This window comes from Eurosta solidaginis, chromosome X (assembly GCF_040869045.1).
Source record: "Eurosta solidaginis isolate ZX-2024a chromosome X, ASM4086904v1, whole genome shotgun sequence".
Taxonomy (NCBI): Eukaryota; Metazoa; Arthropoda; class Insecta; order Diptera; family Tephritidae; genus Eurosta; species Eurosta solidaginis.
This window is the reverse complement of record NC_090324.1, coordinates 97,716,678-97,739,290: the sequence shown is the minus strand read 5'-3', so window position 1 is coordinate 97,739,290 and position 22,613 is coordinate 97,716,678. Positions and strand designations below refer to the sequence as shown.

Genomic DNA, 22,613 nt, shown 5'->3' with positions numbered 1-22,613 from the left:
GGAATGGAACAGAACCGTCAAACTATGGAGTTTTTTTTCTTTTCTTATTACTCGCTGAAACTGCTGGGCGATTCATTTGCAACTCCTGTATACGACCTCTCAAAGCTTCTATCTCGGCATCAATTTTGTCCTCGAGCTGCACAATTTTTGTATCCTGTGCTTCCAGCTTTGATGTTACCCTTATCTCCTGTGCCTCCAGCTGCGAGGATATGCGGGTCTCCTGTGCTTTCAACTGCTCAGCCAACTGAGATGTCATATATGTCTTTTGCCCTTCCAGTTGGGATGCCATATATGTTTTCTGTTCTTCTAGTTGAGTTTCCATCTTGGATGTTACTGTCGACATTTGTGCAGATATTGCAGCTAATATCACATTCAAGTCTGTGCTCGTAACTGCCTGCGATGTTTCGTTTTTCTCTTCAATTTTTGTTGTTGTCTCGTCCCCATCAGGATGAAAGACATCATCGTCCACATTAACTCCTTCCGACTCCATAGCGTCTCGTAGCCGTGCTTGAAGTTTCACCTTATTGCCGGCTGTATTTAATCCACGGGCTTCCAACTCCCTTTTCAGTTGCTGGATCATAAATTCACTTAACTTCGCCATATCCTTGTTGTGCTCTGCAACTCTGGAATTTATTCAACAATTCTTATTCCGACCACCAATTGTAACGAATTTAGTGCAAATCCATTTATTTGCAACCTTCTGCTAAGTTCGAATCACAAAATTTTTGAATAAATAACTCCACTATTCAATAATGCAAAATGGCCTTTATTAAAGTTCTTCACAATAACACTACTATTGCTCGCCAGATAGCGTCTTAAATCAAACTGATTCTCGTGCCTCTACTGTTGCGGTCTTTTATACTCTGTTATTTCTCGTTTGCATACTTCTAGGCCCTTCCAGAATTTACTTAGTTACTGCTATATAATTATAACTACAGATGCACGTGTATATCTCTCATGTGCGCGTGTATTTGTGAGCGACATTTCCACAATTATAATTGCATACTTTTGGGAGCATCTCAGATAAGATATCTGCATGTGTTTGTGCGTTGCTTCTCCGCTGCGTGTACTTACATATGTGTAGACATAATGATTGAATTATTGATGTGCATACAAGTCACTGCTTAGCATCGGATAGTGATGATAGTATCCCTTAGTGCTGCTAATATTCGTTACAATATAGTATATTAAATTTTTTGAGTTTTTAAGATTGCTGCATTGAAGGAAGACTTCGAATTCATTATTGGTTGACTAATATCTTAAAACTTTTTATATAAATGTGTAATTTCACGAATTTACAGCAACGAAGTGTTCCTATATGCCAATAAAAATGTTCCTTTATATTTTTAAAAATATTATTGAGCTCTCATTATTTTGAAAACTATGGGGAAAGATATTTAGTAAAAAGTGCTAAGTGATTAGAAAAATTTGTTTTGAGTGCGGAAATTGTGCTAAGTCATAAAATAGCTGCTGAGTTAGCATACATACATGATTTGTATTTATCTTATTCAAAGCTTCTAAATTCAAAAGGATTGCAGTTAAGGTACTTCATTCACAATTTTGAAAAAAAAGTTATTTCAAAATTTATTCATTTTTTTCGTATCCTGTAAAATTCGTAGAAGTTAACTTAAGACATTTTCACATTAGCTAACGATATGTATTATTGCGATCAAATTTATATTTTAACCTGCACTATCTACACCGTAGTTTTATTTGACATTTTATTTTTTCAAATTGAAAAAAGTATAAAGTGGAGCCACATGCCCAGTTTCAATTTCAGTGAAGTTTTTCGGGCACAAAAATAATTAACATTTTCTAATTAAACAAATACATTTTCACAAAGCTAAAACTTATATCAGTATTTAATTTTGATACTTTATTTTTGCACTAGAGTTTGGCATATATCATCCATGAGTTTTAAAACTGCTCCTCCCTTAAAATATTTTCCTATCAAAAAATTGCATATAGTTTAATTATAGGTAGCCATACCTCAAATATTGATATGATTGAAGATTTAATGAAGATTTAACATAAGTCTTTTACGATTCGAGATTTAGTTTTGTATGATAAAACTTGCAAGATTTAGCGTTAAATCCTTTCAGATACCTAAATCTCGAAAAAGCTTTAAGTGAAGATTATGATATTATAACATTTTTTACCATACAAAGCAAACCACAACAGCGTTTCAAGCGCATATCTGGGTATGTAAAATTCGGTTTCACAAGAACTTAGACTTTCTTACTTGTTTTCTTTATATTTCGGCCTAAACTGCAAGTATTTACACTAGTTCAGAACTATCGAGATGACTAGATCTATACAAATGACCTTTTAACTAGTTGGGAATTATCGAAAGGTGCCAAAAAAAATAAACTAGTTCTGAAGTGAACATTTTTATCAGAGAAGGTTATGTGGGACCAATTTACACCGCCTATGACATCGCCAGCATGCAAAAGGGGTAGAAGGCGAGCTAATATTGCATTCGGTCGCTGTTAATTTTACTGATTTTATGTACATATGTGGAGATTGTGATGTAAACTTTTTATGTAATGACGCATGTAGTTGCCGTTTGTTAGATGAAATTTCCGATGTTGGTCTTGGTAAACATGTCTGTTCGGACAAAATTGTTGTCCTAGTCTTCTCGATTATTTCATTGTAACTGATATGTCAATTGTTCTAAAGTTTGATCAAATGTTTGTCTCGGACGCTGATCTAATTTTCGTTTCATTTGACATTTAGTTTGATGACAATAATATAGTTTCTGGTCCGTCCTTTTTCCCAGATTACCGAATGCTGAATGAAAAGAATTTATAAAACGACATTGTTCGGTTTGTGGGGTCTGAGGTCAGTACATGAATAATTAAGATTCTTGAACGAAATCCTGGCTATCGTGGTAGACCATCTTGCCTTTGTTTCAACAGATCAGTTTCAGCAATAATCATCAAGCGCAATAGTAGATACTCCATTTAAAAAAGAACCGCAAAGAAATCAATTGACGTGGGTACAAGCTTGTCCGGCTCGAGACCGTTGCCATAATAAAGCGAGAAAAGTATAAATAGAATGTTTGACACATCATTGTCGAATAATCTTTTGTGGCGGCATTTAAAAATTCTTCGTATACATGTGACTGTTTTTATTGTTCCCTCTGTTCTGACTTTCTAAATAATTCATTTGTTTCCCGTGTTTCCCACCTTGTTTTTGTTCTAGTACCTCAACTTGTTCTTACTATGTCGTGCCTGCCTGTCAAGTCATTGAGATTGAAACTGTGTCGGAATGTGACGTGGCTAGACGCATAAACAAGATAAGATCGAATGCAATTGGAGAAGACAACATACCCATTAAGTTAGTGAAAGTAATCGCACCATACATTTTGCCAACTCTCACCTATATGCTGAATTACAGCATCGCAATTTCATGCCTTCCTGATCTTTGGAAATTTGCACGGTTCGACCCATCAACAAAACTAAGTACGCGTGATTTTCGGCTTATAAGAATCTTATAGCCTGCTCTCTCAAAGGCCTTCGAGATATTGTTGTCTGAACAAATTCATGACAATATTAACAAGTTTACTCTCTTGTCCCCATATCAGTAGGGCTTCAGAGCTAGGCAAAGTTGTTCCACGGCTGTCTTAAAATTTTTAGATAACATTGCGGGATCATTCGACAAAAGTCACATATTTTGTGAGCTTACTTAACTTTTCGAAAGCCGCTGAATCTGTACATTATGCCTTGCTCTGTATGAAGCCAAGCAATTACTTTGGTGTATGGGGTTCCGCAACGCGTCTTCGAAACTTCTAGTGTAAAACCGTTATATAATGGGCTACCGCAAGAATCTATTTTGGTGCCGCTACTATTCAGTATTTGTTTGAACGATATTTCCTATATTTGCTAGTATATACTGGATGATGGATGATGGAATATATGTCCCCCCGCCCGATTATGACGCAGGTAGAATAGCAATAACCAGATTGAAAAACAACAAGGCCGTGGGCACTGATGGATTGTCTGCGGAGCTACTCAAGTAAGGCGGCGAGGAGTTGGTAAGGCGCATGCAGCAGCTTCTTCGCAAAATATGGGCGGACGAGTGCATGCCCGACGATTGGAATCTAAGTGTTCTTTGCCCAGTCTACAAGAAGGGGGATACTGCAAAATGCACCAACTATCGTGGAATCAGCCTTTTTAATATCGCATATAAGGTTATTTCAAGTATATTGTGCGAAAGATTGAAGCCCACCGTGAACCGGCTGATTGGACCATATCAGTGCGGCTTCATACCTGGTAAATCTACCATCGACCAGATTTTTACAATGCGCCAAATCTTGGAAGAAACCCGTGAAATGGAAATCGACACACATCACCTCTTCGTCGATTTTAAAGCCGCCTTCGACAACACTAAAAGGAGCTGCCCATATGCCGCTATGTGTGAATTTGGTTTCCCCGCAAAACTTTTACGGCTATGCAAAATGACGTTGAACAACACCATTAGCTCAGTCAGAATTAGGAAGGAGCTCTCCGAGCCGTTCGAAACTAAACGAGGTTTCAGACCCCCTATCACGCGATTTCTTTAATTTGATGCTGGAGAAAATTATACCAGCTGCAGAACTTAACCGCACTGGAAAGATATTCTATAAAAGCGTGCAATTACTGGCATATGCTGATGACATTAATATCATCGGCCTAAACACCCGCGCTCTTAGTTCTGCTTACTCCAAACTGGAAAAAGAAGCGGCAAAGATGGGTTTTATGGTGAATGAGGACAAAACGAAGTACCTGCTGTCATCGAGCAAAGAGTCAGCGCATACGCGCCTTGGCAACCACGCTACTGTTGGCAGCCATAATTTCGAAATAGTAAAAGACTTCGTTTATTTGGGAACCAGCATCAACACTAGCTACAACATCAGCACTGAAATCCAGTCAAGAATCAATCTTGCCAATAAAAGCAACTTTGGATTAGGTAGGCAATTGAAAAGTAAAGTCCTCTCTCGGCGAACGAAAGTCATACTCTACAAATCACTTATCGTACCCGTCCTGCTATATGGGGAAGAAGCATGTACCATGAAAACAGCAGATAAAGCGGCTTTGGGAGTGTTCCAGAGAAAAGTTCTTCGAAAGATTTATGGACCTCTACGCGTTGGCGATGGCGAGTACCGAAGAAAATTTAATGATGAGCTGTACGAGCTATATGCAGACATCCACATAGTCCAGCAAATTAAAACGCAGCGGTTGCGCTGGCTAGGCCATGTTATGCGAATGGAAGATGATGCTCCGGCCAAGAAAGTGTTTCTATCGGAACCCGCCCATGGAAGCAGAGGTAGAGGGCGACCCCCACTCCGTTGGAAGGACCAGGTGGAAAACGATTTAAACTTCCTTGGTTTGACCAATTGGCGCCAGTTGGCGGAGCGAAGAAGCGACTGGCGCACCTTATTTCAAGGCCATAACCGTTTAGACGGTTAAGCGCCAATTAAGTAACTAAGTAAGCTAGTATATACACATGCATGCATATGCTGATGATATCCAGCTATATCTATCCGGCATGGATGCACCTTAACCCCAAGCTAATCGTTTATCAAAAAATGTCCACCGTTTCCGTTGAAACACTTCAAAATATTATCGAAAAAGAAATTATCAAGATAAATTGTATCTCGTTTTTAACCGAAACGAAAAGCTTTCGTTAACGTTAAAAACGTTAACAAAAACGTGATACTTTATGTTTGAATTGTGCTGGCAATGCTATAGCCATAGTGAAGCCGTAAGGTGGTGACAGCGAGCGGACATACACACACAAACTCCATGTAATTTGTTTGTGTAATTCGTTGGTGGTAATGTCAAAAATACTCTGACAAATGTTCGTACTGTCAAAATTCATGAGAAAAGTTGCAATCAGCTTGGCTAATGCTTTTACCTTTAATGACTCCGCCATAAATCAGCTTTGCCAGCATAGTTTGAAATTAATAATCAACATAAACGATTTGATTTCGTTTTGATATGGCAGAAAACGAAGCGAAATCATTTCGTTGATTTGACGTTCTTAACGTTAATAAACGAAACGAAATGACTTTGTTTCGTTTACTAACGTTAATTATCGTAACGAAATGATATCGGTTCGTTGGTTAAGCATGCCTGCTATCCGGGAATAATGAGGACACAGGTGATATATGCTCGAAGCCGTATAAGAACCCAACATCAATCTCTGAATGTGCGATGAAAAATGACTTATGTCTAAATAGTGATAAATCGTATGTGCTGCCTATAAATAAAAAGTGAAAAGATTTCCAAATTATACCACCTGTGTACATTGCCGACAAAGTAAGTACAAACAAGTACCCAAAGTAACAAATCTTGGTTTCATTATCAATACAACTTTGACTTGCGACGATTATGTTAACATACATTTGATGAGGGTTCATGTTCAAAAGATGATGAAGGTTCATCTTCAAAAAGTCTTCCAACAATACCACCAACTCTGCATCAAAGTCCAGATTATTTAAACGACTTAAATATTGATACCGTGAATAATGAGTTTTTTCGATCTGAAGAAGTCAACGAAATAATTCGTCGAGGTCATCAAAAGTGTCCTGTTATTTTTCCTTGGAATTGTCATGACAAGGCATTTCCTACCTCGTAGTTAAACAGAATCTTGCCAAATGGAGTGAAAGTGGAGCATAACTGGTTAGTGTGGAGTGCCAGCATCAAAGCTTTTTATTGCCTACCATGTCGTCTGTGAAGCACCAATACCTTAAATCGACCTAAAATTTGTTGTCCTGGCGGATATACGAAATTCCAGGTATGGAAGAAGCTATACGATAAACTGCCATCACACGATATTTCTCAAGATCTCATTAAATGTTATAATATTTACAAAATCTAATTCAAGAGAAGGCTACAGTTGATACACTTATCAATGAACAGCTAATCACTGAAACTCAAAAGTGGAAAGAAATTTTATATAGAATTTTGGACACTATTTTATTTTTGGGTGAAAGAGGCCTAGCTTTCAAAGGCGAAAGTATATCTATATTGGTGAACGAAACAATGGACATTTTGTGGGCATCTAAAATCTCATAAGTCATTATGATCCGATACTTAGAGATCATTTGGAGAAAGTTAGGATTTCACAACAGCAGCACAAACGTTTACAAGTTCACTATCTTTCCCCAGACATTCAGAACGGGTTTATAGAAATATGTGCAAAGCACGTGAGGGAAACTATATTAGATCAAGGCAAGAAAGCCAAGTATTTTGCTATTATCGTTGATACTACGCCTGATTCTAGTCACGTTGAACAGACAACGTTCATTTTGCGCTACCTCCATTTCAATTCGAAAGCAACAAATTTTACAATTCAAGAACGGTTTTTGGATTTCGTAAATTGTAACAAAAAAACTGGTCAGAAAATCGCTGATCTAATTTGACATACTCTAGGTAAACATGAAACCCCATTAAAAGATTGTCGTGCACAAGGGTACGATAACGGCGCTTACAACGGAGCATTGCGTCACATTCTCGGCAAAAACTCGAATGCTGATTACTCGCCTTGTGCAACACACAATCTCAATTTATGTGGTGTTGATGGTGCAGAATTTTGTACGGCTGCAGTTGCTTTCTTCAAGAGTTGTACAAAAATGTTTTACTATTTTAAGCAGCACTCCACAACGATGGGACATCCTCAAAAAACTGTAGCGAGTTCTCTTCATAGTCTTTCAGCCAAAAGCTGAACAATTAGGACTGTGATATAAACTGTAAGATTTAATAATTTAGGTGTAAAGTTTTAATGTTAAAATATATAATTATGTACAATTTAGAAATTTTTTGGCGCAGACGAAAAAGCTTAATTTTCGTTAAAGGTTACAATGAACTTATAAAGTGTTATATTTCTTTAAAAACAATTTATTGTTTACTTTTTAGTTAATTTTATTAACCAATAATAAAAGCTTATTTTTAAAAAAATTATTATTATTATTTTTTATTTTTTACTTTTTAGTTAATTTTATTAACAAATAATAAAAGCCTTATTTTAAAAAAGTTTTTTTTTCTTTATTTTATTGTTCATTTTTTTCCCACGAGTATAGGCCAAAAACGGTCCATCCCCCCAAAGGTCCATTGTAAAGGGATAAGGGGTTCAGTACAACAAGGTTCGCCCTGGTACCCTGAGGCGCAACGTTAGCGATATGAAATTTTTATACACCCTCATATCATTCAGCCCTCGGCAAGCGCACACCTTGGCATTGGGTCATAAATACTAATAATAAATCAGAAAAAATCCACATTCATAACCAACAAATTTTCTCTGTGGCAGAGATAGGCATCAGGTAACTTTTTTGATACTCTAATATATTCGCAGCAATTTGAGTATGAGTACGTAAGTATAAGCTATGATGCATATGAATACAAGCTACAACGGTCTCTCACGAACTATTCTCGTGTTTGGTTTGTTTTCGTATGAAATTTTAATTGAAATACGAATCAAAAGTTTGCTGAGAAGGGTGAATTTCAAAGCGCAACTGCTAGCTCAGCTAATCAGTTATCAGCTGAGTGAAAGAAATTGTGCTTTTGAAACGATACGTTGAGCCAACTGTCAACAACCCATCGATAAAAACGTTGAGTAAATGGAGCGGAAAATTTGTATGCTCAGTAATTTGCTGTAAATTTGCAACTCTGCGTTCCAAGAAGTTATCACTAATCAACTTCGCCAGCAGTGTTGCTTTTGGAATGCGCCCTATGCTTTGTTAAACTCATTCAAATGAATTTGTATGTATGTGCATACACATGTTCACGTGTTCTTGCAACAACAAAACGTTAAATACATACATACATATGAATATACAGATTTTCGAGAAAACATATCGTATGTGTTTGTCAAAAGTAGCTTCACTTCGGATATCAGCATCTTCGGTTGTCAGATCTTTCGCGTTCAACGCTAACGTGATGTCAGGATGAAAAAAGACTCTCAACCAAATTACTGATACGAATCGCTACGTTTGAATAACCCTGACTGAGTATGAGTACACGATTTTTTATGTCATGATCCGAATATATTGGGGCATATTCATAATCGAAATAAAATGTGACTAAGTTAGTTGAAGCATTTTTGACAGAGAGCACATATAAAATTGTGTCAAACAATGTTAACTAACTTAAAATCATATTTTATTGTGACTTTGCCTATGTCGCATTCAGTTTACAACTACTCATTGCAGATCTCTGCTCTGTGGGTTAAATCTCTTTTAAAATAATAGCCGTGTTTTTTTTTTACACGTAAACGTCTATATGCTTATACTTTACTAAGCGTCAAACTTTAAATACACCTCTGAAGTTGCTGCGCATAAAATGTGTACTACTAAATTTCAATACGCATTATACTCAGATGTATTTAGTATTTATTTATTAAGCCAATTAAAATACAAAATCTTACAGGCTAAGTAGAAATATGTGGTAACTGTAAGCAAGTTACTAGTGTAAATAAATGGCTTACTTATAAAAAGGGTTTATTGTACTTAAAAAGCGCTCTTTTGAGCAAGAAAAATCTATTTCCAAATAATTTAAAATTCTATTAAACTCAATCAAGGTTCTAGTAATTGGAGCATTGATTGCATAGAGAGCTTTGAAAAGATGAACATTGAAGAATTCAGAGTTCCTAAGCGCTCTGCCAGGAATGTTTATGAAAATCCTCTCAAGGAGCATTGGGCAGTCAGTCGCACCGCGAAAAACGTCAAAAATAAACGACAGCAACAAAATTAGTCTCCTGTTCTGCAGTGACTTTAAATTAATCAATACGCATCTAGCTTCATAAGTCGGAATGGGTTCAGAGAAGCGTAAGCTGCGCAAAGCAAAATATAAGAATACTTTCTGGATCCGCTCAATTCTTGCAATGTGGCACTGATAATACGGCGACCAAATGAAAAAGGCATACTCAAGTTTAGAGCGCACAAACGCTGTATACAAAAGCTTTAGCGTGTAAGGGTCAGTGATTTCCGAGCTATGACGCCTAAGAAATGCAAGCATGGCATACGATTTCGAGATGCAACGGTTAATATGGTTTGCGAAAGTAAATTTGGAGTCAAAAGTTACTCCCAGATCTTTTATTTCACTAACCCTTATAAGGGGCGAGTTAGATAAATGGTATGAGGTATCAATGACATTAACGCGTTTTGAAAAAGTTATATGAAAACATTTTTTTAAGTTAAGAGTTAACCGATTGCTATTACACCATGTACTTAAATTATCCAAATCTAATTGCAACAATTCAGAGTCATGCTGACTGTGAATAAGTAACTGAAATATGTGTTTTTGTTTCACCCTCTACACTTATTCGATGTGTGTCCAGAATTCATCGCAACTGATTTAACTATATGTTATACACAGGCGTACAACAGAGGGTCGTGTCTCCGCTTTTCGGTACACCCTGTAGCTGTAGCTAGTTGTTTAACCACTGCCGCTAGATGGGTCTCCTAAGCATTATCTAAGCGAGGATAGGCGTTTTTTTCACGCGCAAACGTAAACGTATACGCGTGTATAAAAAAACGGCTAATATTCCAACTTTCGCTTAGCTAAAATTCCATCGCCAAAAATTTGTAACACAAAATCAAGTGCGCAGAAAAGTATGCAACACTTACCGATAATAGCCTAACCACGTTAGCGTTCGTTGTATTGCTTTGTCCGTGTAAATTATTATGGTTTATTTGCACCAAATAAATGCTGCGGACATAACAACCGGAGCCATTTTTTAGTTGTATATTTTAGATTTAATGCACAATTAATATGGGTGTGTTTGAGTGGCCAAATAATAACAGTAGTATTGCTAAAGTGCTGCTAAGTTGATGGAATGTCGCCAATTTCCTAGCGATGATCAATAGATTGTCAATATTTCGTTCAACGGACGCGCGAAATTGCCACATCTTATCAAATTTTCCAAGATTTTCCATTCTTGATTTAACTTAAGCTGTTATGTTAATATTTTTCAGCCTGCTTTTTTCAAATAGGTAATTTTTCCAAAAGCAAAATAAATTACAGAAAAGATTACAGAGTTAAACAGCCTAAAAAAATCAACTATGGTGGTTATACACAGAAATACAACAGAGGGTTGTGTCTCCGCTTTTCGCAAGCGTGAGATTCACCACGTCTAAGTCTCAAAATCCACGGTTAGGTACCAGCGGGTTTGTATGGGACTTAGGCTGTTATGCCAAAGTAAACACAAATCTTTACCGATAACTGGGTTATCGATTAATTCATCGAATTCTCGCAAAGTAATATTACATTGTCGTCGGAGTTATACATGTGTGCAAAATTTCAGCTCAATCGGACAACGGGAAGTGTATCAAATTTAACTTGCAAGATTCCATTACATACAACTAAAGTGAAACTAAATAAAAGCTTATAAATAAATAATATAAAAAAGAGATACATATGTACATCTTTTGTGTATATTTGGTGCTAAGAATGTAATAATTTACTGCCCTCTCTTGCAGCCATGCTTAACCAACGAACCGATATCATATCGTTACGATAATCAACGTTATTAAAGCGCCAAATACATGACACGAACATTTCCGCGAACATTCCCGTTATGTCATGTTTCTGCGACCTTTTCTGTCGTGTATGGTGGTGTTTGTCAGTTCGCGCAAATGTTCGCCAAAAATCAAAATACAGGATACAGTTATAAAAAAAATAAGTAGTTTGCGGGCGCAATACCGGCGTGAATCAAAGAAAAGAGAGATAGTTTGAAGTCTGGTGCTGGTGCTGAGGATGAATATGTTCCTACTCTTTGGTGCTATAATTTGCTATGCTTTTTGAAAGATCAAGAAGAACCTTTGGCATGCGTTACCACAATGCTGGATGAAAATACAAACACATTTGAGGTAAGAAAAAAAGTCAAAATTTTATTGTTTCTTTTTTTTTGTGAACACAAACATTCATTTTGTTTTTATTCCGTAAATGATTCACTTTCTTATATTTAATATATTGTTCTGCCACGGAACTGCCCCCACTGTATTAAAATAATTACAATATTTTTCTCGAGTAGTTTTTGCTAAATTGGATGTATTCTTTGCACTTGAAGCTTGAAGAGCTGTAAGTCAATGGCCATTATGCCAATCGGCGTATTCTATCGCTCCGGGATCTGTTTCTTCAACATCGAATCCACCTTCAAAATACGTCTCCTCATTTTGCCTCCGTAAAAAGTTATGCAAGTAGCAACAGGTTAACACAATTTTCGTGACTTTTTCTGGTGATAAATTAATAGTTTGTAGGCGAATTCTAAATCTTGATGCTAAAATTCCAAAACAGTGTTCAACAATTCTTCTCGCCCGAGAAAGCCTGTAGTTAAAAATTATTTCTTCTTCCTTGAGTGTGTTGTGGCTAAATGGCTTCATGATATTTTCTAACAGGGGAAAAGCATCGTCAGCTACGAATATAAATGGTAGTTTTTCTTCGCAGTTTGGAAGCGGCTGATGGTCAGGAATTTTCAATGTTTTATTTTTTAGAGATGAAAAAAATTTTGTTTCGCTAAAAAGACCGGCATCAAACGCTCTTTCATTTGTGCCAACATCTACCATCAAAAATTCGTAATTAGCATTAACCACTGCCATTAAAATGATGGAAACATTTTTTTTATAATTATAATAAAAAGATCCAGATCCAGGTGGCTTTGTATATTGACGTGTTTTCCATCAATTGCGCCTATACAATTTGGGAAGTTCCAGCGTGCATCAAAACTTTTCGCTTCTACCTTCCAATCTTTTTCTGTTTGTGGAAGCTGAAAAGTAATGAAAAACTTATAAATCTTTCTTTTTAGGAATTCACTGTTCGACCAAGCAAAAGAAAAGTTTCTGAAGAAGATACACTTATTAAAATTGCATGCGAGAGACTTGCCAACAGCCGCGAACCCACAGAAGGTGACTCCTTGGCTCAATCGTGGGCTTCACAATATAGTGAAATGGAGGCCTCCCAGAAAACGATTGCGCGAAAAATCATATCAGATGTTTTATTTCAAGGTTGCTTGGGAGCATTGGAATTTAGACACGCGGTTCAAATCCAAAATGCTTTTAACCCAAGTCAAATATTAACACCAAATGTCATTCCGCAATACCCAATGCGCACGTCTACGCAACTCAACTACGCGGTGCCCCAACACATGCAGAATTATACAATAAGAGTTCCGACTCCTTTAAGTAGCAGCTCGTCCATAAACAGTAGTAGAATGTCACCTCAAGTCACACAAAACGTACGAATCGTTGAAGATACATCATCCATTAATTCGAGCTCGGTAGAAAACTTACAAAATTTCTTTGCATCGTTTGAAACGGACAAATAATTTATTTTTATTTTTACTTCAAAAAACCAATAATTTTCAGACACACATATGTACACATGAAACTTTTCTTGTTTAGTCGAAAACAAATAATTTAATCAATAAATAATTCCCTTAATAAAATCTTTCAATTGACTTATTATGGCATCACAAGTCTCTGTAACTATTTTCCCAATCGTTTGGGGCGCAATTGCTGTCAAAAATTTTAAGTCTTCAAAGCTATTGCCACTAGCCAGAAAGCGCAAAGTTAAAGCAAGGCGGTGATGAGGGGGAATCGCTTCTCTCATTATTGTATCCCGTTTCGTTATGAGTGGCAAAATTTTTTGTAAAAGTTGGTCAAATGTTGCCTTGCTCATACGAGCGTAATTTTTAAAATCATTTTGTGACGTGAATTCCAGTTCTTTAATAAGCTCACTTTGTCCAAGAACTGCTCGTTTTTTAAACCATTCTTTGTACCAAATTTTTTTTTTGCGATCTTCTCTCTTTTTTTACGCTTAATTGCCACAGCGAGCAATATTGCTGCAGCACAATTGTTGTCCGTATTCATCGCTGTCTGAAAGAGAACTAATGTTCGGCCAAAAGTTCGTATGGTGTATGGCCAAAGCTGCGAACAAGATTGCGGAATGTTCGCGGAAATGTTCGTGTCGTGTATTTGGCGCTTAAACGAAACAAAGTCATTTCGTTTCGTTTATTAACGTTAAGAACGTCAAAATAATGAAATGATTTTGTTTCGTTTTCTGCCATATCAAAACGAAATCAAATCGTTTATGTTGACTATTAATTTCAAACTATGCTGGCAAAGCTTATTGATGGTGGCAAGCCAAGCTGATTGCAACTTTTCTCATGAATTTTGACAGTACGAACATTTCTCAGAGTATTTTTGACATTACCATCAACGAATTACACAAACAAATTACATGGAGTTTGTGTGTGTATGTCCGCTCGCTGTTACCACCTTACGGCTTCACCATGGCTGTAGCATTGCCAGCACAATTCAAACATAAATTATCACGTTTTTGTTAACGTTTTTAACGTTAACGAAAGCTTTTCGTTTCGGTTAAAAACGATATACAATTTATCTTCATAATTTCTTTATCGATAATATTTCGAAGTGTTTCAACGGAAACGGTGGAAATTTTTTGATAAACGATTAGCTTAACGTTAAGGTGCATCCCTGCTCTCTTGGATGCAATGAAAACGATCTTAAACTCTTTAGCGTTATAAACAATTTGTCTATTAACAGCTTCGAAAGAAACCATAAGGCAATAACATAAATATAGTTTAAAAAAATAAAATAAAACATGCCGTAGCGTTCATGTCTCCGCTATAAAGCACAACTACCCTACAAGACGGAGGTAACCAGTTCACCAACACATTCAAAGCTTTTTTCGCTTTCCACTAACACATCGACGCTTCATGCTGTCATCGAAATGACAGTTCATAAATTACTCCGGAAAACATTGAAACGCAGAAAAAATATCTTTGTTTACAACGAAAAATATCTTGTGCTTTTAGTTGTGACATGTGACGGAAATTAAAAATTTTGTTGAAGAGAACACCTTTTTGCGTTGGCGGCCTTCGCCCAAAATAATATTAAGGGTAATTATTTTTTACAAGACGGTGCACCACCTAATTTAAAAATATCAAATAATAATAAAAACGGAGCTCGAGGCGCGTCTTTTGATTCCACGTTTGATAATTTTTGATAAAAATTAGGTGGTGCACCGTCTTTTAAATCGTTACCATATTAAGTTGTATAGAATCGACGGGATGGCCTACAAGGTTTCATGTCATACTTAATCGCTCCCGATATGGTCGGGCTAGTACCTTAATGGTTCCCGGAACGTACCCGATCTGCATCCGGCAAAGGACCAACAAAGTCGATAACGGGGAGTCTCCTTATCGCTACAACAAAAACAACATAATTTACTTTCTGATTTTCATTCATACGTATGTGCATTTTGAAATAATAAAAAAAAATGTTATATTATTCTAATAGATAGCATCTCCGCCGGGTTGCGATTCAGCTCAGAATATGCCAAATCAGAGGAAATCTACAATTAAATGCAGATTCACGTGTCATTTGCCAAGGTTACAAGGTACTTTACGAGCAACATGCTTTGGAATACGGTACCAAACTGGTTGGATGTATTTCCCTAAAAAGAGGTGGAACTACGCATCTTGGTTTGCCAGTATTTGCTTCGGTAATTTATATTGATTTGTATTGATTAAAAATTGCAATAGTAGATAAGGTAATGTGAATTAAAATTGAATAGGTAGCCGGAGCAAAAAAGGCAACTGATCGGCATGCAACTGTTATTTATGTGGCGCCACCGGGAGCTGCTGCTGCTATCCTAGAAGCAGAAATGTCTTTGATTTTTAGCATCACCAAAGGTGTGCCATAACATGATATGGTTCGCGATAAGCTTGCTCTCTTAAGGCAAAAAAATCGCGTCTAGTCAGGCCCGATTGTCCAGGAATCATCGCACCAGAAAGGGTAAGTAAATTGGCTACCATATTAAATATATAAGCAACATGTATGCATTTTTTAGTGATAATTTGTCATGCTTTTGTTGATAATCAACTGAAGAATGCAAATACGACAGAGTTCGAAGTTCATGTGAAAACCAATTAATTTTTTTAATTAGCGTTTGGAGAGAAAAATACATATGTATGTATGCATAGAATTGCATAGAAGGGGAGGAATTCATTAATTATTATCAGTAGATTTGCAAGATTTTTGTCATTTTCCCTGCACCGCAGTTGTAATTACATTGCGTTAAGAGAGGACATCAACACCTTACTACCTACAGCCAGTTAAAATTTTAGTAAATTTTGCTCTTTTCATAACTGTTTCAAAACGTGGAAAGTTATATATCGAGCATTCCATGGAGAATGGTACATTTTAGCAGACTTTCGCATTGCGGTCATTATTAATATTCAATCTCTAGAAGGTTTAATGTAGTCATATCAATAGTTCCCGAGATGGTGGGGCTAGTACCACAATGGTGCTTGTTACCGGAACGTAGATAGATAGATAATTTATTGAGGATTGCACAGTGACTTGCACATCCCCTTCACAGCACCTCATCCTAGCCGACTTCCTTGATGAACCCCAGCAGTGTTCTTGGCTTGAGGGATTAAATGTGGGAATGCTCTGGCCATGGTGAGCCCATAAACTTAGCCCTACGTCTTGAAATTGCGCCGCAATCTAGAAGGATATGGTCCACCGTCTGCTGATCCATCACAAAATCGGTATGTGTTGTTCGATATTATACCCAGCTTTTGCATGTGACTGTTCAGTCTACAGTGTCTTGTAAGAATAGCCGTTAGGGTTCTTAGGTTATCTTTTTGAGAGGCCTATTAATGCCCTATATCGAGTTGTGCTGTAACCCCCTAACAGTAATTTAGATTGACTCAGGCCTGGCATATTGCGCCAGTGTTCTCTCTTTTCCCTCCCTTCTGTTAATAAATGCCCCGGTGGGCCAACTGGCAGGAACGGCTCGGGATCGATGGGTCATGCAGTTGCTGCCTCTCTTTCCGTGTTGTCCGCCTGCTGTTGTTGTTGTAGCAGTGCTTCGCCCCATCCAATAAGTGCGACCGATCACAAATTGTCATCAATGTCCTCTAACGGGAGTCTAAAGAAACTTTCTTTTTCACCAGCGGTGGACCATAATGAAAGGAGTGTTAGAGGCGTTTGTTCCACAATACAGTTACAGAGATGGTTGGTGTCATGTGGGGACACATTACAAGCAGGACAATGTTTTGTATGTCGGGGTTGATTCTGGATAGGTAAGAGTTTAACCTGTTACGGTATCCAGATCGAAGTTGAGAGTGACTACTCGCGTTTCCCTAGGGAGAGTGCGTTCCTCCTCTGCTAGTTTTGTTCTTTGAGTACAGGAATCACCGGCATAGAGGTCCGACGCCTGGTTGTGGAGTTCACTAAAGACATGCTTGTGTTTTTTAGCTTCATACGGCTGTGTTCTCAGGTGCCGTATTTCCTCATAATGTAATGCGAGTGATTCCGATCAGCAACAGTAAATACCGGCTGAAAATACCGAATTCCAGCGAAATTAGATTTTGGAACTGTTTGGAGTTACAGGTGGCGACCGATTTTCTTTTCCATAGGGCCGGATGCATTGTATTTTGCTGCTTCCAATATTACCATTCCCTTTTCGCGCTCCAGTATCGGTATATCATGTAAAAAAATAAAAGAAAAAAAAACTTTATGTTATTGGAAGGGTTTTACAATGCTCCAATAAACTTTTTTTAAAAGTATTGAAGTTATTACTACTTTTTATGTGATTAGGAAGTTCATTGAAATATTTCAGGTCCTTATACATATGACAGTCCTAAAAAGATTCTTTTCCGGCAAACGCAGCAAACCCGTTTCTCAGTACCGGGGCCAGGAGAAATACCCGGCTTGGGGTCGATACCTTCCCGTAAGAGGAGAGTATGGCGCATGCCCGCTGCAAGGATCTGCTGGGAGGTTGACAATTTGTGGGAGAGACGCAACAAATTAAGCACTGAGTTCGCCTGCTCATTACCCTCTACTCCCCTGTGGCCTAGGACCCAGGGCAACAGTACTACGTTGTGTGCTCCTAATTGATTCAGCTTTTCTACGCACTTAAGGACCAGTGCTGACTTTATTTCTAACGCCGCAAATGCCTTTTGTGGGGACTGACTATCTGACTGAGTATGGCAATTGTTTCATTGGGGTATCAGCGCTGAAGGTTCAGCTTAGCGCACTAACTTATGGCAAATACTTCCGCTTGGAAAATGCTCGGATGTGCTTTAGAGGTACTGATAATTTGGCTCTGGGCCCGAAAACTCTGGCTCCAATCCCCTCTGGCGTCTTCGGGCCATCTATGTACCATACGATCTTGAGCAGACTAGTAATACATTGCACCCGCCTATACCTATACAACCGTACCAAGAGACGGAGCAGCCCATTACATATTGGCACAACCGGAGCACTGCTGGACATCCGTCCTATATGAAAGCTATGCATTCAAAAGTGTTTGTACCAGTGGCTGGTGCACACCGAACTGGACCAATGTATGCTATATTGAGGCCTGCACAAATACCAAGCTATGTTTATGTAAATAATTTTACTGCTAATGTCAATTTGCACTGTTGAGCACATACAGTACCAACGTTTATACAAGGTGGAACACCACACTGCCTTCTGGCGTCACATGCCTTTAAATTAGGCTTGGTCAGTAATAGCAGATGTAGGAAGTGCGGGTCGGAGGAGGAAACGATCGATTACGTTCTGTGCTCGTGCCCTGCGCTTGCCATGCTAAAACTCCAGCTGACAGCTGTCAGATCTAGAAGCAGCAAGTGGCTTAAGTTCTAGGAAGCCGCTAACCCGCTGGAGCCATGAGAAGCGTGAGTGCACTTTGGGCGTCCCAAGACAAGTTCCGTACCTGGGGCCCTATTCGCTAACTGTGAGTTTAAAACTGTACACAAGAAATTGTGTAAACTTTGAAATTCTGATTCTGTAAAGCAAAACTGTGAAAAAAAAACTCACTGATAAAAACTTCGTGAGTTTTCTTGGCAGCCAATGTACACTATTCTGACATTCAAAACTCATACGCACTGTTGCAGAATGACTTTTTTGTTTTCATAGCGTTTGATGAATATTTTCTCACTGACATAAGGCTTTTACATTCAGCGCTCATTCAGCAAAACAATGTACACAATAATTTACAGAATCGCATGAAAATTTAAAGTTTAAATTGTGTATGCAAATGAGTGTACATTTTTCAGTTTTTCACAGTTACGGAATTGACCCCCTGCTCCGAATAATTTGTAGCTATCTAAGCGACAAAGTACTCCCTTTTGATACAGATGAGGGACTAAGAAAGCACAACACCACGGGCGGTGTCCCTCAGGGATCTGTTCTAGGTCCAACTATTTGGAATGCGATGTATGACGGGGTGCTACAAATCGACCTTCCCGGAGGCACGGAAATTGTCGGCTATGCAGATGATATTGTCGTAGTAGCAGTGGCCAAGAAACTTGATCTGCTCCAAGCATTATGTAATGACGCCGTGGGAAGAATAAAGGAATGGTTGACGAACACGGGGCTGGAAATGGCTAGCAATAGAACAGAACTGGTTCTGATGAGCTCAAAGCGGACTGTGGATGAGTTGGTCCTAACAATAGGAGCCGACCATCTGAAGATGCTAAGAAAAGCGCAAGGTCACGAACAATAGTTAGGTGGCACGAACGGTGGGAAGATTCGAGAAAAGAGCGCTGGACCTTCATGCTAGTCCGGAATATAGCGGAATGGTACGAGCGAAAGCACGGCAACCTAAATTACCATATCACACAGATATTGAGCGGGCACGGTGGCTTCAAGGAATATCTACATAAGCGTGGGGTAGAGGATCATCCTTTCTGTCCATCCGAATTGGAAAGCGCAGAACATGTAATGTTTCACTGCCCTCGTTTTCACGGCGAAAGACTGTCTGTAAACAGAGTTTTTGGAGAGGAACCTTCCATTAGGAATTTAGTTCCACGAATTTGCGGACAAATAGATTGTTGTATTGCTGTGAGCCAGATGGCCTCTATAGTAATGACGAAATTGATTCATGCCGAAAGGGAGCGCAGAGAAATGCGCATGCGATGTAGTGGCGAATAAATCGCATTTCCCCCCCTGACGTTATGCCTAACGGCGGTCCCACGGGGTGCGGACCCATGAACAGGATTAGCCTGGTTTCATTGGACCACTTGAGGGTAGTGCGCTACCACAACGTCCAATAAAAAAAGACAAGTTCCTTCGTGCCTGGTGTTGTTGGGTGAGCGGCCAGACAGCAGGGTGCAACAAATGCACCTTTCAGGGGAAAATTAGATGTAGCAAACGAGTATGTTCTGTATCATATGATCAACTTGGAGACAACCAAACGTTTATTTTCCTGTCCAAAACAGAACTGGTGCACGGCACTGCTGCTAAAGAAGGATAGGCGTAGTCGTATCAATTTGTTCCCGGGTTAGTCGGGGAAAGGAATTTTAGCATTAATTTGCCCTTTTCAATTTGAACATCCATTCAAGAACTTCGCATAATAGATTAAACAGTCATCTGTATTTATTTGTTATTGTAGCACGTCTAATTTATTTCGTAACATCAATCAATTGTCCCTTGTTATAATTTTATGTTCTCTATTAATGCAACAGCAAAGTATCTTTGGGTACCCCTGCCAACGGAAGATGCATAGGCATGGTGGAGGTTCATTTGAAGTTACTTTACCAGGTCCTGATTCTAGTTATCTGAAATTTCTCTTGTGCCTTTGGCCTCTCAGAAAAGAGCTAATTGTGGAGCCCTATTTATGGAACACTTTTCGGCTTATATTAAAAACTTTTAAGCTATTCTTACTGATATGATTTTCTTTTTCATTCTAGGTAATTTGATTTTGACGATATGCGGATAGAAATATCCCAAATATTCCAGCTGTGGCTGTAAGAACATACATTTGCTCAAATTAGAAGAAAACTGCACGGTTGAGCACATCCAGTACCTACGTTTGTACAAGGAGGAACACCACACTACTTTCACGGGGATGTAGCCGCCGATCACGTTTTTGTAAGAGCTTATTTTAAATATGTTATTCATAAACACAGATTCTAATATTTTGTTTTGGTTTTTACTTTGGAGTCAACCTGTTATATAAGCGATGTCAGCTATGCCTGTAACTTAAGCGCCTTCAGATGTAATAGTTACCGCGGACGCGGTCACAGGAGTAGTTCACTACGTGGGGATTACACTAATCAAGGACTTTCAATATCGGAAGGTTTTCCAGCACCATAACAACACCAACAATATGTGCAAGCCCCCGAATAAACAACAAACGTTAACACCACATCAGCAGCCAGCAACAAAAACAACAATCGCAACAAGTTGAAACTTCTAAACAATTAATGACTAGTGAACCACCAACATATCCGCAATATGCGCATCCATCAACACCAACATATGTCGCCTACTTTGCAACACGGTGAAGATGGCCAAGGCCATTCTGATTCTAATACCATTGGCAAATTTAAAAACTCAAACAGACTACGAAAAATGTTGATGGTATTAATTCTAGTACGGATAGTGAAGAATTTAAACCTAGGAAAAAGCTAAACTTGATAAAAACTTAACCGAAGATGACGATGTTTCTAATTCTAATACTAAGGAAGATGAACATTTGATAAATATGAAGCTTAAAATAGAGTTATCAAAAAATGACGATGATTATAATGATGTTGATGCAAAGTCCAATGTTGAAAGTGATGAAAATTATGAAACAGAATCTGAAAATAGTATGAGTGTGGATTATAACCTGAAGCAAAACTGTCATATCCGGTACGACCAGAATTAGATGTTAAGAAAAGAGCCTACATAAAGAGGCTCAGTATATTTATGGAAAATTTATCATGAGACAATGCCCAATGTATGTATTTCAATTAAATTCAGCACATTGTTGGAAAAAATATCTAAACTTTATGCTCGTGTAGAGAAACCAGAACATTTACAATTTAAATATAACGAACGTGGTGCAAAATGTAAATTTTGTGATATTCAAGCAGCTACAGTAAGCGTCAACAAATTATTGGACCACGAGATTTCTCATATGCCCAAAAGTCATTATTTAAAATGTAAATTATGCGATCGGAAGACGAAAATACATTCAAGTATGAATTTTCATTTAAGTGTACAACACGGTGAAACAATTGATGTAACAACGAAAAGTTTAGAATTAACTGTTTGTCCATATTGTAATCCCACTGGTATTTACGCAAGGACTTAATACAGGAACATGAGAAATCAGTGGATGAAAGAACATCTTTTCTATGTTTAGAATGTGGTGAACAATTTAGAACAAATACAAGTTTACGTGTACATGTTTATGAAAAGTTTGCTCATTGTACATCACAAGATTTGAACGGAAAGATCTTGAGGGTATGTGGCATCTACAAGCTATTTATAATGACTAGTATGGAATGAAACCGGATATGGAAGAAAACGGAGGTGACGAAATGAATCACCATGCTTCTTTGGATTCTGATGATACTCCTGACATGCTTCCTAATTTCGCTACGTCTGATCTTACTATACCTACCAAACTAATATGACTGTGCAAACTGATGAGCAACACTACCAGCGCAGGAAAAATAAGAACTTCAAAACAAGGTTTCGGAAAGGGCACGACTATGAATAGACGTTAATGTATTTATATGGTTATAAATATAAAAATGCACATATGTAAAAATTACTAGTATAATAGCACATGATTTTAACTGTAAAAACCATTTTAAACATG

The 22,613-nt window shown here is 38.0% G+C and overlaps 3 protein-coding genes and 1 long non-coding RNA gene across 12 annotated transcripts in view; 2 read left to right on the top strand and 2 right to left on the bottom strand.

Moving 5' to 3' along the window:
* LOC137234209 (pharyngeal muscle protein 2-like) overlaps positions 1-17,503 on the bottom strand; it is a 27,806-nt gene extending 10,303 nt beyond the window's left edge. Inside the window, exons 1-2 of the mRNA XM_067757822.1 lie at positions 17,108-17,503; positions 52-1,314 (exon numbers count right to left, since the gene is read on the bottom strand). Coding sequence (XP_067613923.1) covers positions 52-601 — 550 coding nt within the window. The 5' untranslated portion in view covers positions 602-1,314; positions 17,108-17,503. The remainder of the gene's footprint in view (positions 1-51; positions 1,315-17,107) is intronic.
* The window catches only part of bt (projectin protein bent), a 3,328,983-nt gene that overhangs the window by 3,239,440 nt on the left and 66,930 nt on the right, over positions 1-22,613 (bottom strand). The gene's annotated exons all lie outside the window — the stretch shown is intronic.
* On the top strand, positions 11,412-22,613 carry LOC137234210 (uncharacterized). Its single transcript, XR_010947729.1, has 4 exons — positions 11,412-11,851; positions 15,302-15,506; positions 15,579-15,799; positions 20,710-22,613. It is a non-coding gene; the product is annotated as an uncharacterized lncRNA (long non-coding RNA).
* Positions 12,071-13,762, top strand: LOC137234486 (uncharacterized). Its single transcript, XM_067757992.1, has 2 exons — positions 12,071-12,091; positions 12,787-13,762. The coding sequence occupies exons 1-2, from the start codon at positions 12,071-12,073 to the stop codon at positions 13,303-13,305; spliced, it is 540 nt and encodes a 179-aa protein (XP_067614093.1). The 3' UTR covers positions 13,306-13,762.

Excerpts from the sequence above, each read along its gene's own strand:
- LOC137234486 (XM_067757992.1), top strand. The coding sequence starts at position 12,071 with ATGGCCATTATGCCAATCGGC. Across the intron at positions 12,092-12,786 it reads TGGCCATTATGCCAATCGGC|GAATTCACTGTTCGACCAAG; the intron begins GTATTCTATCGC and ends CTTTCTTTTTAG.